Source organism: Nasonia vitripennis, chromosome 4, assembly GCF_009193385.2.
Source record: "Nasonia vitripennis strain AsymCx chromosome 4, Nvit_psr_1.1, whole genome shotgun sequence".
Classification (NCBI taxonomy): domain Eukaryota; kingdom Metazoa; phylum Arthropoda; class Insecta; order Hymenoptera; family Pteromalidae; genus Nasonia; species Nasonia vitripennis.
Window position 1 is genome coordinate 30,566,166 of NC_045760.1, and position 12,301 is coordinate 30,578,466.

The 12,301-nt window shown below is 36.0% G+C and overlaps 2 protein-coding genes and 1 long non-coding RNA gene across 12 annotated transcripts; 1 reads left to right on the top strand and 2 right to left on the bottom strand.

Moving 5' to 3' along the window:
- Positions 1 to 38: 38 nt before the first annotated feature.
- Positions 39 to 2,339, bottom strand: Or198 (odorant receptor 198). Of its 2 annotated transcripts, none has more exons than XM_031930253.1 (9): positions 1,992 to 2,339; positions 1,575 to 1,694; positions 1,391 to 1,451; positions 1,055 to 1,316; positions 875 to 985; positions 712 to 802; positions 488 to 627; positions 283 to 412; positions 39 to 207 (listed from the first exon to the last, which is right to left on the bottom strand). In XM_031930253.1, the coding sequence occupies exons 1-9, from the start codon at positions 2,148 to 2,150 to the stop codon at positions 157 to 159; spliced, it is 1,125 nt and encodes a 374-aa protein (XP_031786113.1). In that variant the 5' UTR covers positions 2,151 to 2,339; the 3' UTR covers positions 39 to 156. The 2 variants fall into 2 exon arrangements, with proteins under 2 accessions (XP_031786113.1, NP_001177706.1); NM_001190777.1 differs by having other exon boundaries at positions 157 to 207; positions 1,391 to 1,508; positions 1,992 to 2,150.
- Positions 2,340 to 2,585: 246 nt separating this feature from the next.
- Positions 2,586 to 11,197, top strand: LOC100122238 (multidrug resistance-associated protein 4-like). 9 transcript variants are annotated; one of them, XM_032599330.1, is made up of 19 exons: positions 2,587 to 3,498; positions 3,561 to 3,670; positions 3,749 to 4,216; positions 5,143 to 5,236; positions 6,116 to 6,226; positions 6,305 to 6,436; positions 6,493 to 6,679; positions 6,746 to 6,962; positions 7,040 to 7,196; positions 7,265 to 7,514; positions 7,600 to 7,791; positions 7,868 to 8,154; positions 8,216 to 8,399; positions 8,467 to 8,816; positions 8,909 to 9,186; positions 9,262 to 9,492; positions 9,584 to 10,116; positions 10,192 to 10,839; positions 10,909 to 11,193. In XM_032599330.1, the coding sequence occupies exons 4-19, from the start codon at positions 5,163 to 5,165 to the stop codon at positions 10,960 to 10,962; spliced, it is 3,885 nt and encodes a 1,294-aa protein (XP_032455221.1). In that variant the 5' UTR covers positions 2,587 to 3,498; positions 3,561 to 3,670; positions 3,749 to 4,216; positions 5,143 to 5,162; the 3' UTR covers positions 10,963 to 11,193. The 9 variants fall into 9 exon arrangements, with proteins under 9 accessions (XP_031786625.1, XP_032455221.1, XP_031786626.1 ...); XM_031930766.1 differs by lacking the exons at positions 2,587 to 3,498; positions 3,561 to 3,670; positions 3,749 to 4,216 and having other exon boundaries at positions 5,072 to 5,236; positions 10,192 to 10,396; positions 10,469 to 10,839; positions 10,909 to 11,197; XM_031930765.2 differs by lacking the exons at positions 3,749 to 4,216; positions 5,143 to 5,236; positions 6,116 to 6,226 and having other exon boundaries at positions 2,586 to 3,498.
- Positions 11,198 to 11,854: 657 nt separating this feature from the next.
- On the bottom strand, positions 11,855 to 12,296 carry LOC103317740. The gene is made up of 2 exons (XR_512954.3): positions 12,091 to 12,296; positions 11,855 to 11,996 (listed from the first exon to the last, which is right to left on the bottom strand). It is a non-coding gene; the product is annotated as an uncharacterized LOC103317740 (long non-coding RNA).
- Between the last annotated feature and the right edge of the window lie 5 nt (positions 12,297 to 12,301).

Below are 12,301 nucleotides of genomic sequence, written 5' to 3' on the forward strand. Positions count from 1 at the left end.
TTTGTGTTTGTATGATTCTTGCGAAATAATTAAAAAAGTACTAATAATTTTATTTGAAAACATATAAATATATGGTTAAAAGAATAAGTTTTACAAAGCAATCGATACATTTTACCACAGCAGAAAGTATTATTTTTGTTTGCCATTGTATCGAAATCATCTTGTAGACTTTATAACGGTAAAGTAAGACATTGTAGTTTTCATTAACTGAAAAATATATCGCAGAATTATTGACATTCTTCATTTCAACATTGAAAATAATTATAATTTTTCCCTCATTACTGATGTAAAATTTTCTAGAGTTAATGGAAAAATCATCGCCCTTATTTTTGTTGGTTTCAAAGTCCTCATGATCATAAATTTGATGATGAATTTAGTTTTAGGAGAAGCTTTGTACCAATTAAAGTTGCTCCTATAAAATGTTCAACAACTCAATTTAGTTAGCGTGTGATTTAAAAATTCAACAGTCTTCATTAGTAAAACTTACACGTAATCTTTCAATTTCTCTTCGTGATTCAAGACACTCTGTCCCAAAAAATAATAACAAAACTGATGGAATATTTGGGCAAAGGTAAACATAGCAAACCTTATGCAATCCTTAAACTCTTCATTCATTTTAATTAGAGTCTATGCTTGAACATGAAAAAAAAAAATACAATCAATCAATAATTTTAGCATTGTCTATAAGTTATAATTACATTAAGCGAATACCACGAATCCTGTAACGCTCATCAGTCCGATCGAGATGCTCAGTATCAAAAAGAAAGACGTAGTGTACAACGAGTTTATGCTTTCGCAGTATCTAAAAGAAAAAAAAAATACTAATATTTATTTATTGTCAATACATGAAATACATATGACACTCATACTCAACTTTATTATATTCTGGTGCTCAATAACACACGCGATAGCCTTCTTTTCATCGTCAACCTTGTAAGACCTTTTCAAGGCAGGTTCTTCACTTAATATATTTTCAATTCGGCGCCTGGATTAAAATCAAGTCGAAGTATAAAAAATGATCACTTCATCACACAAAGTCGACAAAACAACCAACCCCAGTATTTTAATTATTCCACAAGCATGATGGGCACAGTTAGAAAATAACAAATCGGTAGCAAAAAGCGGTAACACCCCGGCGAGCGAAGTGATGTAAGCGTGTGTCAAAACTGAATAAAAGTACTTGTCCTGGTCAATGTAAAATTCCACCATGTACAGGGGGCTTTTAGGCCTGGACTCATTTAGAGGATTTATAAGATCCAAAACGGCTGGCAACATCGGTAAAAGCATGTAAGATAGCAAAACGACAGCCACGAGACCTGCAAGGTGTCTATTAAATTAGACGTAAAGAGATCCATAAGGTGCAGATCGTACATGTATTATACGTACTTACCGATATACACCGTGTTTAAAGATTTTCCTCTATGGCTATAATAACACAGCATCTCGATTTCCTTTTTGTCCGTAAATTTATTCCAATCGTACTTAATTTTTTCCAATATGGATTTTAGCTATGTGCGTGCATAATTCATGAAAAAGATTTTATTGTGCGTGTTTGTGTGTGTGTGTATGCTTACTTTGCGTTGATTCAGGACTCCGTTCGTAAATTTTATTGCCATGACAATGTTGTACGTGAATGGAGGAAGACTTTCAATGAGTAAATTGAAATGGCCTCGATTTTCGTAGATTTTTATCAGCTAAAAGCAATCGCAGTTTACGATACATGATACGTTATATTACACTTTTTTACATAATAAATTTCAGGTGCTGTTGCAGTCGAGTGCCAGTCTGCGAATGCGGCTGTATAGAAAATGTCAAGAAAAATACTGGTTCTATGGTATAGCATCGTTATAATGATTGAAAGGACGGCCTGGAGAGGGAAACGGGGGAGATGTCTTTGTTTCTATAGACAAAGTATAAGAAAATTGAATTGAGAAATCGTGGGGTGGGGGGATCGAGAAATTTGAGTTAGTGCTGAAAATTTGTATAAATACCTCGGGTAACATGATGCTTATGTGCTGAATTATCCATAAAGAACGAAGAGTCATCATGGATGACCAGGACTGATAAGGCCAAAGTCCTAAGGATAGCATGGATATTCTGCTGTAGATGTAGTAGAAATTCATGCGATCCATATTTCGTTCTTTATCCATGTCATTGAACCTACGAATAAAGTTTTCGATACGAAATAATATCGACGAATATGATTTTTATCTCATCTTCGATATTGTCTGAAACTGCCTTCTCGTTTCCTCTCAAGGCTGTCGCTCGTGAATACACTGCATTTTTAACAGTAATAATTTAATGGTTTCGCGTTTAAGCGATTAATTTTCCATACCGAAGATAATGTGTCTTCTATAGATTATAATAATGATTTCGCCAGTGAAGCGATTAATATTCTATACTGAAGATAATGTCTTCTCTAGACTCTAAAGTCTTGGGAGAAATTATATTAATTTGAATAAATTTACTCCAGGCATTATTTTATGCTGACAGACTTTAGCCCTAAGCAATTTTAAAAGCATAAGATAATCGGCTGCAATTTTCGTGCAACAAAAGTTTTTTTTTCTTGAGAAATCGACTTTATAATAAAACGAGAATGAAAAGGGTAAACCACAAAATAGTTCGAAATGATGAATAAGTGTATAGCTTGAAGATATAAAGTATTAATACAGTCCGTCGAATTCGCTGTCGTGGAAATGGGTACATTCGTGCAGTGAATTTTGTACTGTTCGGAACGTAAAATCAGTAAGTCTGGCTCTGCTGTTGAGATATTTTTTCTGTAAATAAATCTTAATCTCATTCACCTGATGTTATCTGCATTTTATACGAGATACGCAATCGATACGCAATCAAATTTAACATGGCTTTGAATGTTGGACTTTTCATATTCAGTCTTCGCGTGATATTCACCGCAAACGTATATCTTATCTTATAGCTGCGTAATTTACAGTTATGCGTAAGACGTGAGGATTCGTCAAATCTTGTCCAAAATTGAAAGCTAACTTTCTGAGCCTAATTTTTGTTTGGTAAATTTTTTAATCAAGCTATTACGGAAAAAGTATAAAGGAACGATAATTTGATGTGTAACGGGGTGAGACTTTTGACGTGAGTGGAGAAAATCACAAAAGGAGACGCCGGGACCGAGAATCGATCCGGCGCTCCCGATATCTCTAGGCGCGCGCTCTGTACGTCGAGCTAATGCCGCCTTATTTCGTCAAACTCTATTCTGCCTCGATTACCGGCGTGGCGAGGGACGTTGTTCCTCGTTACAACCCCCCGCTAGAGTCGGATTATCGTCCCGACTTCGACTCTACCAATCCACCGCAGGATCGCCGGTAATGCAGGAATTCTTCTTCGCCGACTAGCTCTTCGACGATGTCTCCAGCCTCGTACATCCCCGCACCTTTCGCACTCGTCTTCTTGACCGCATGTCCATGTCGTAATCCGCTGATTACGATGATACTTTGAATTTTTCTTAAAATTATGGGGCACTTTAAGGTATCTAAGAAAGGTATTAAGTGATTCGATTATTGTTATCGAGTTCTTTTTGTTTCCTCTAGTGGCTCAAAGATCTACTTTTGTACGGATACAAGCATGACATTGTGGACAGTGACATTTATGAAGTTTTGCCGCAACTTCAGAGCAAACTTCTTTGCGACGATCTTGAGAAGTATGAAGTACATACAGATTAAAATAAATACACTGTAAGCAATAGAATACAATTGTTTTCTTATTTTATCAAAAATAGAGTTTGGAACGAGGAACTAAGTAATGCCAAGGCAAACCAGAAACAGTCTTCAGCAGGATCGACGAAATGGCCGAAGAAAACAGCAATAAAGCTAGGAAAAAGGAAGCGACATCTGCACCAGGACAGAAGATCACAGAATCAGCTAAACACAGAATGACTTATGGCGATATCAACTATCTAGGATCTAACAAGGCATTTTTCTACTTTGATAGAGGTATAAGAGGTAAACAGGTTTTCATAAATGCAGTCTCCTCACTCAAGCACCAATCGCCTTATAAAGATATAGTTTTTACGTCAGACTGTAAATGTGATTCATCAAATCAGCATAATGAGATGTTTCCACACTACCGAGAAACCTGTGCAGTTGGGCTTACGTGCCCCGCAAGGCTCAGCACAACAGAAAGGATGTCTTACATAAGAGAAAAAAACGCAACAACAGATAGATTTATGACAGCAAGACAAATGTTGGTAAGGAGATGGTGAAACTAAAGTGCAATGATTTTAAATTATTAAATTATAGATATAAAATAAAAAAAAATTAAGTGACAATACAAAATATAGAATCTCAAATCGTGCAATATAATCTATCGAAAAAAGAAGTATAAGTATCATTAAGTTAAGAGTACAACAAATAAATTATTTTTCTTAAGTAAAATAGATAGATTATATAAAATTTGTTTCTTTTCCAATGATTATATTCTTGTTAAAAATTGGGCATAGGAGTCAAATAGACCCTTATATCCAATTTGAGTGTGAATGAGTAAGTATGATGGTATAACCATTGTCTGGAAGTCCGATATGGAAAATACGGTCATACAGAGTGAATGTTTTGAAGTAGAGTATGGTAGTTAGTATGGCTGGAGGTTTTTGGCGCTGTAGTGTATACAGCTAAGCTAACCAGCATTTTGTTACTATCTTGTTATTTTTGTTATTCCGGACCTGCGAACAGGGAACATTGTTTTCCTCTGCAGGGTCGCGGCGTTATGATGGGTTATTGTATTAATAATTGCTGCATTATGACAGCCTGCGAATTTTATGTGTAATTTATGTAACACTATGTAACTTATGTATTTTCTGGAATTCTAAAATAAATCGTGCAGTGAATTTTGTACTGTTTAGAACGAAAGAAAACTATCTTCCCAATTTTTCAGTTCACTAAAGTTTTAAATTTAATGAACTGAGTGCATTTTTAAAAATACTTGAATTTTTCCTTTAAGTCTTGCTTTGCTGTTGGAATTCCCTCCTATACTTACGTAAATAAAATTTTATCTCTGTTAACTGTTATCTACATTTTATAAAAGAGATACGCAATCAAATTGAATACGATTTCAAATGATGGAATTCCAAATTCAGTCTTCGAACGATATTCACGGTGAATATATTTGATCTTATAGCTACGTTAGCTGCTGTAGTTATGCGTAAGACACGTGGATTCACCGAATCATGCCCAAAACTGAAAGCGAACTTTCTGAGCCAGATTACTTTTTGGTAAATTTTTTACTTAGTTTGCATCAAATTAATACCTACCCTGGTAGAAAATTATTCGATTTTGCTAAGACCTTTAGACTTAGCTAACTGTTTTTACGGTTGCCAAGCTAAAATTTAACAAAAAATGTGGTTTAGGAACGGCTAAGTTTCCAAGATGTCTGCCGGAGGCTAATTTGAGGTTACGAGGTTAGGATGATCACCAGCTAAATGAATCAATTTAATTTTATTAATATTTACATTTTTTGCATTTAATATAGTCCTATTCTACTATCTGAACAAGGTTTGTATGATACGCATGCACTGCACTTCATTTCACTTGACTGTATCAACTGTTATTTCATAATGTCATGCTGTCTGATTAAATAAAATAAATAGAAAATGTTTGTATTATCATGATAGTGGAGTAGAACTGTATTAAATATGAAAAATTGGAATATTAATAACTTGAATATATTTTCTACAAATTGTTACATGTCCTTTGCATTTCCTAACCTTTTTTCAATTATAATCAATCATATAGGTGAATTTATATTTATTAATAAAAGTTCTAACCTCACTATTGTATACGCATGGCTTGTAAACTGAATTTAAGCAAATTAACTGCAAGGACCTGTGCATAAGCTTCTATTACAGTAAGTGGTTATTTAGCGGTTTTCTAAGCGGTTCATTGGCGATAAGCCATTGCTAAGCCATTGAACCGTTGACATTTCTACCAGGGTAATTAAGTTAGAAAAATCAAACTATTACGTAAAAAGTAAAAAAGCGAAAATTTAAAGAAATGTTGAATTATTTTTTAGTTGTGTCGTGATGCTTAAACAAAATATGTAAGAAAGGTATAAGGAAATTCGATTATTGTTATCAAGCATTTTTTTTCTCTAGGTGGCTCAAAAAGCTACTTTCGTACGGATACAAGCATGACATTGTGGACAGTGACATTTATGAAGTTTTGCCGCAACTTCAGAGTAAACTTCTTTCCGACGATCTTGAGAAGTATGAAGTACAAACCGATTAAAAGAAATATACTGTAAGCAATAGAATACAATTGTTTTCTTATTTTATCAAAAATAGAGTTTGGAACGAGGAACTAAGTAATGCCAAGGCAAACAAAAGAAAGCCAAGCTTGTGGCGGGCTTGCAGGATAAATTATGGACCCATGTTTTTGAAGCTGTTAATATTCCCAGCATGCTACATCATCATCGAGTAAGTTGTCAAGCATATGCACATACATAATTTTTTTCTAATCAAATTTGTTGTAGTTTACTCTTACCGTTGATCCTGGAGCAGTTACTGTTGCACATCGATACATCAATGTGCTACGTGTACATAACTCTTTTGCTTCTTCTGCAGATAGTGCAGACATTTGGAACGCGTCACAGTATGGTTGAATTCACCCTTATTGGCGTCCGCGCGAGAATCGCCCTCACATCTCTCATGTATAGGAAGGTAATCGAAAATGCTAAAAGCTGTAAATATTGACAAATCAAAAAGTATATTTTAACGTAATTATAGATGCTCCGATTGTCGGCAAACAACAATGCTAGTGGAAGGGTCGCGAATTTGCTGATTAATGATGTGGGAAGATTTGAGTGCGTGTTGTTTTTTCTTCCTTTTTTAGTATTTGCTCCGATTGAAACGATGATCACGACTTATATACTCTGGCGATACTTTGGCTATGCAGCTTTCGTGGCTGTCAGCTTATTGATTCTCCTAATATTTCCACCACAAGGTATATGGGCGATTTTAGCGCTTGTGTTATTTTAACGATAAAGTAACGGATATTTTAATAATTACGTCACGAGTCAGCTTTATTTTTCAGATTACTATCAAATTATCGATCACAGCAATCTGCACGCACTGACGAAAGGATATCGTTGATAGGTGAAGTGTTTAATGGGATTCGCACCATAAAGATGTTTGGTTGGGAAAGATTGTTTGAAAAATCTATTTATTCGTTCAGAAGGTTAGTAGAAACGTGCAATTATGCCTAGATGCTTTGTTGCATTGTTAATATGGTTTCATATTTTTTAGACGTGAAATAAAAATGTTTAAAAAGCTACACAACATCCGAGGTCTAACTTTCGCTATAACTACTTTTGGTTATCGGCTTACCACCTTCTCGACGATTTTTCTTTACACGTTTCAATACGGTACAATATCACCTCTTTCAATATTACTGTTAGTTTGCTACTTGGTTAATCTACGACAGACATTGGCCCAATTCTTTTCTGCTGGCCTTACTCAAATGGCAACCGTTAATGTTTCAATGAAACGTATCGAGGTACATAAAATGTTCCCAATTTTTTCCTGCCTGAATATCACTTTTGATAATGCAGAAAAATTCGTATAATCTTAAAACTTTTTAGGATTTTTTACTGTTGGATGAAATTTCATCAAATGTTAAGAGAATTAAAACGGCTGATTCAGACATAAAACTGACTAATGTAACAGTACTTCCTTCAAAGGGAGATCCCATTAAAGAAAAATCGTTGCACTTTGATGTCAATTTTGTCGCTAACAAACTGCATATTGTTATCGGACCTGTTGGAGCTGGAAAGGTTTTTGCACATTATGATTCTAGTAGCCTAAGGAGTAGCAAAAATCGATGATACCACATACCTTGTCAATTTTTAGAGTACACTGCTCCAAGTAATTTTGGATGAAGCGCAACCAGAAACCGGCAAAGTCATTGTTAACGGACGGATTTCCTATGCGAGCCAGGATCCATGGCTTTTCGCAGCTTCGATAAAAGAGAACATAATTTTTGGCGAGAAATATGACGAAGACAAATACAGGACAGTGACGCAGGTTTGTGCCCTAATGGAGGACTTTCGTCAGCTGCCTTACGGCGACAAATCTCTGGTCGGAGAGAGAGGCTCGAATCTCAGCGGCGGACAGTGCGCCAGAGTCAGTCTGGCAAGGTAAGGGCACACAAGAATTGTTAAAAAAAATTGATTATTAATCCAGTGCAAATTCCTGCAGGGCAGTTTACAGAGATGCCGATATTTATTTACTCGACGATCCTGTCTCTGCGGTTGACGCACACGTAGCAAACCATATTTTTAAAGAATGCATCAACGGCTATTTGAAAAACAAAACACGAATTTTAGTTACGAACAATTTTCAGTTTCTAAGAGAGGCGGATGAGATCGTTTTCCTCGACGATGTAAGAATCCATTTTCAATTGCGTATCATTCCCGCCTGATCATTTTTTATCATATCGCATGTTTCAGGGGAAAGTCGAGTTCAAAGGCACTTTTGTAGATTTCGATAAAAACGAAAAATACTATAGTTATTTGCCTAGGAATAGAGGATCGGAGAAATCGGCAGCAAATGAGAAAGACAGTACAAAAAATGAAAGTGAGAGATTGAACGATCCTTCAGATTCTCAAAAAGACAAGAATAATGTAGATCAAGGACCCAAAGAAACGGATGAACTATTGGCCAAAGGACATGTAAAAAGATCGATATATCTAAGATTTATTCGGCAAAGTGGTTCTTATATGATGCTATTTTTCGTAGTCCTTGGCCTCGTAGCAGCTGTATGCTCTACTTCTGCCTTTGATTACTGGCAGATTGCTTGGTAGGACAAATATATCCCCTTTATTTTATTATATAATATAATAAAATAAATTGAATCTGCCCGAGTATGATGGCAAATTTATTATTTTTTAGGACTAACAATAAAAAGAAAAGTTTTGAAAACATTGAGGATATGAACGCAGCTGGAAATACGGCAATCGTTGAAAATAGTTTATCATTCATGAACTTTTCGTATATAGTAACATCGTTGTCCATATGTGGAGGATTGTTAATTACAGTTGTCATTACAAATATTCTGAAAAATCTGTTGTGTTTTCGAGTGACTTTAAGCGCTTGTGAAAGGCTACATAATAGCATGTTTGGAAGTTTGATGAAAACACCCCTGACATTCTTTCAGACTAATACTGCTGGTAAAGCCTTTAATTCTAGAGTTATCCAATACACCCATTCGTGAATTATTTATAGCTATGTGCATATTATTTTAGGACTTATTCTAAATCGGTTTTCCAAAGATACCGGAGCAATTGATGAAATGCTAGTAGTTGCATTATTTAATGTTCTGAACGAACTAGCAAATTGTACTGCAGTTCTTTTGCCAGTTTTAATAGTAAACTGGTGGAACACTTTTCCATCTCTAATTGCAATGTATTTATGCTACAAAGTATTTAAATTTCATATTCCAGCAATGCTAGCTATAAAAAGACTGGAAGCCAAAGGTAGCTGATGATGTAATGAAAATGATCCAATAATTTAATGACCTTAACTAATGCAAATAATTGTACTACAAATATATATTCTATAACACAGCTAAAAGTCCAGTCCTGTCTCTGGCAGTTTCTTCGCTTTCTGGATTATCGACCATCCGATCAGCTGGATCTCAAGGTTTAGTCAGTGAAATCTTTGATGACAATCAGGATCATCATACCGCTGCACATTACCTAACCGTTGTAGCAAATCAAAGTTTGTCCATTTGGCTGGATATGACGATATTTTCTCTCTGGGCTGTCGTTGCCTACAGTAGCATTCTCCTGAAAAATAATAACTTATTTGTAGCCAACGTGGGGTTGGCACTCGTTCAGCTCCGTAGCATTGCTATGATGCTACAATATGGATTTAGGCAAATGGCTATAGCTGTGAACGAGATGATTGGTGTAGAGAGAATGTTCCAGTTCGTAGACTTGGAGCAGGAGCCTGACGCAGAGGTAGATCCCCCGATAAAGCCAAGTAACGATTGGCCAACAAGAGGTGAAGTTGTATTCGATAAGCTTTATTTGAGATACTCTCAGGACGCGGAACCGGTTCTGAAAAATCTGAGCTTCAAAATTGAACCAGGAATGAAGGTAAGCGCATTCCTACTTTTTTGGTATTTTTTTATACTTACAATAAATTTAAAACCATAAATAACGCACTTGAAGGTAGGAATAGTAGGGCGTACAGGCGCTGGAAAATCTTCATTGATATCGGCAATTTTTCGCTTCGTCAAGTTTGACGGGACATTGTTGATCGACGGCATCGATACCAAAAAAATAAGTTATTGCTATCTACGAAATCGCATTTCTGTAATTCCTCAAGAGCCTGTTCTGTTCGCTGCATCATTGAGAGACAATTTAGATCCGAAGCGTGAGTTCGACGACGCCTCGCTTTGGTCAGCTCTGGAGAACGTCGAGCTCAACAAAACGTTCGATTCCTTAGGTAAGGTCATCGACAAAGGTGGCAAGAGTTTGAGCACCGGTCAACGTCAGCTGCTCTGTTTGGCCCGAGCCATTGTCAAGAGGAACAGGATTCTGATTCTAGACGAAGCCACTGCCAATGTCGATCCTGCTACTGACGAACTGATTCAGAAGACGATCAGGACTGTCTTCAAAGATTGCACTGTGTTGACCATTGCACACAGACTGAATACGATAATGGACAGTGATAAGGTACTGGTGATGAGTTACGGCGAGGTTGTGGAGTTCGATCATCCGTACGTTCTGCTGAAGCAGAACGACGGACACTTTTCTGAGATGTTACAGCAGGTTGACGGCGACACATCTCAGCATCTCAAAGCGATTTCAGAGCAGGTGAGTGGTCTTCGGTACAGTACCTTTGATGTATTTATTTATTTTTTTTTTAAACATTTCTTGTTTTAGGCATTCAATAACAGCTCTATTATCTATGATCAACATCTTGCAGACGGCAAGTAAAATTTTGAGGTATTGGCGTATTTGCAGTGATTGCGTGATAATGAAAAAAATTGCGTAGACCTGTTATAGTACAAAGTAATGTATATAAGCTATAGCGACCTGTGTAAACCCTGTGTTGGTATTGTAACAACTGTAATCCTTATTTTAATGTAAAAAATCCTCAACGTTTTTATGATCATCATAATTGATACAAAATACTCGATCGTATAATACATAATCAGTACATCGAAACCGATTCTTCACAACTTGGTTACTTCATACCCTACTCTATAATAATCGCACTTTGTATCGGAGTCGAAATTTTCGAATAATGAACTGTTACCAGTAGATACCAGAAACGAATACAATTCACAACCTCCCACAAAATCACAAGTGTCTTTACTGATGAATATCATTTGCTAGACTTGAGTCGGGAAGATGATAGTCAGGCGCTTATTGCTTGTCCCTATCTGTCGCGATAAGCCATCAGAGACGGTAGTAATAAAGCTCGTCCACGTTACCAGACGAGTTGAATTTCGAAGCGTCGAATTTTCCGCTCATGTAATTTTCGAGCTTGTCTTTCGGTTCTTTGAAATATTGAGCACCTACTGGCGACGGCCAAATTAATGGACTATAATAATTAAGCAATTATGAAGACAGACTATCCAATCGACACTTAAAATCGCGCTTCTTGTTTTTGAACTTCAATTCTATAATTTTTTTATTTGTATTTAAGCGGCAATAAAACGATCATACATTAGTGAAGTCGATTTTGCTCGTCACCCTGTACATTATTCCACTAATTCGACAATGAATAACGAAATGTCATCGCCAAACAGGATGCCGCACAACAAAGTAGCCAATAATCTAAACGGGTGTAAGTATAATCAAAGAGAAGATCAAAAGACAATGATAATGATTAAAACGGGTTTTTATTTCTAGTATATATAATGAGAATTTTATATCCATATCTTCTTAAACTTGAGTTAAAGCTCACCGCTATTTCCGAACATCATAATACCCGCGCTATTATTTAAAAATTCTTTTTGAGAACTCTAAATGTCAAAAACAATAAAAACCATTATTATTATTATTTTATTTCCTAAAATTGTATAATAGTAAAAGCTTGTGATGCATTTTCGAATTCACCTCGAAACAAGCTCGTCGATAAATCATATTTATCTGTTCGTATAAAAAGTAACCGTTGCGAAATACCATATCACAAATCAAACATCTTCACGTGACAAATTCCACTCCTTCCTCTCGACGAAAACTAAATCTCCGCAAATTGTACTCTCTGAAGTCCCCAACGAACTGAACACCGCCGCTTATAACCACCGGAGATTTTAACCGCGACAAG

Excerpts from the sequence above, each read along its gene's own strand:
- Or198 (NM_001190777.1), bottom strand. The coding sequence starts at position 2,150 with ATGGATAAAGAACGAAATATGGATCGCATGAATTTCTACTACATCTAC. Across the intron at positions 1,695-1,991 it reads TAAGCATCATGTTACCCGAG|CTGATAAAAATCTACGAAAA; the intron begins GTATTTATACAA and ends GATTGCTTTTAG. Across the intron at positions 628-711 it reads TGAGCGTTACAGGATTCGTG|ACTCTAATTAAAATGAATGA; the intron begins GTATTCGCTTAA and ends GTTCAAGCATAG.
- LOC100122238 (XM_032599330.1), top strand. The coding sequence starts at position 5,163 with ATGCGTAAGACACGTGGATTCACCGAATCATGCCCAAAACTGAAAGCG. Across the intron at positions 6,437-6,492 it reads GCATGCTACATCATCATCGA|TTTACTCTTACCGTTGATCC; the intron begins GTAAGTTGTCAA and ends AATTTGTTGTAG. Across the intron at positions 8,155-8,215 it reads GCCAGAGTCAGTCTGGCAAG|GGCAGTTTACAGAGATGCCG; the intron begins GTAAGGGCACAC and ends AAATTCCTGCAG.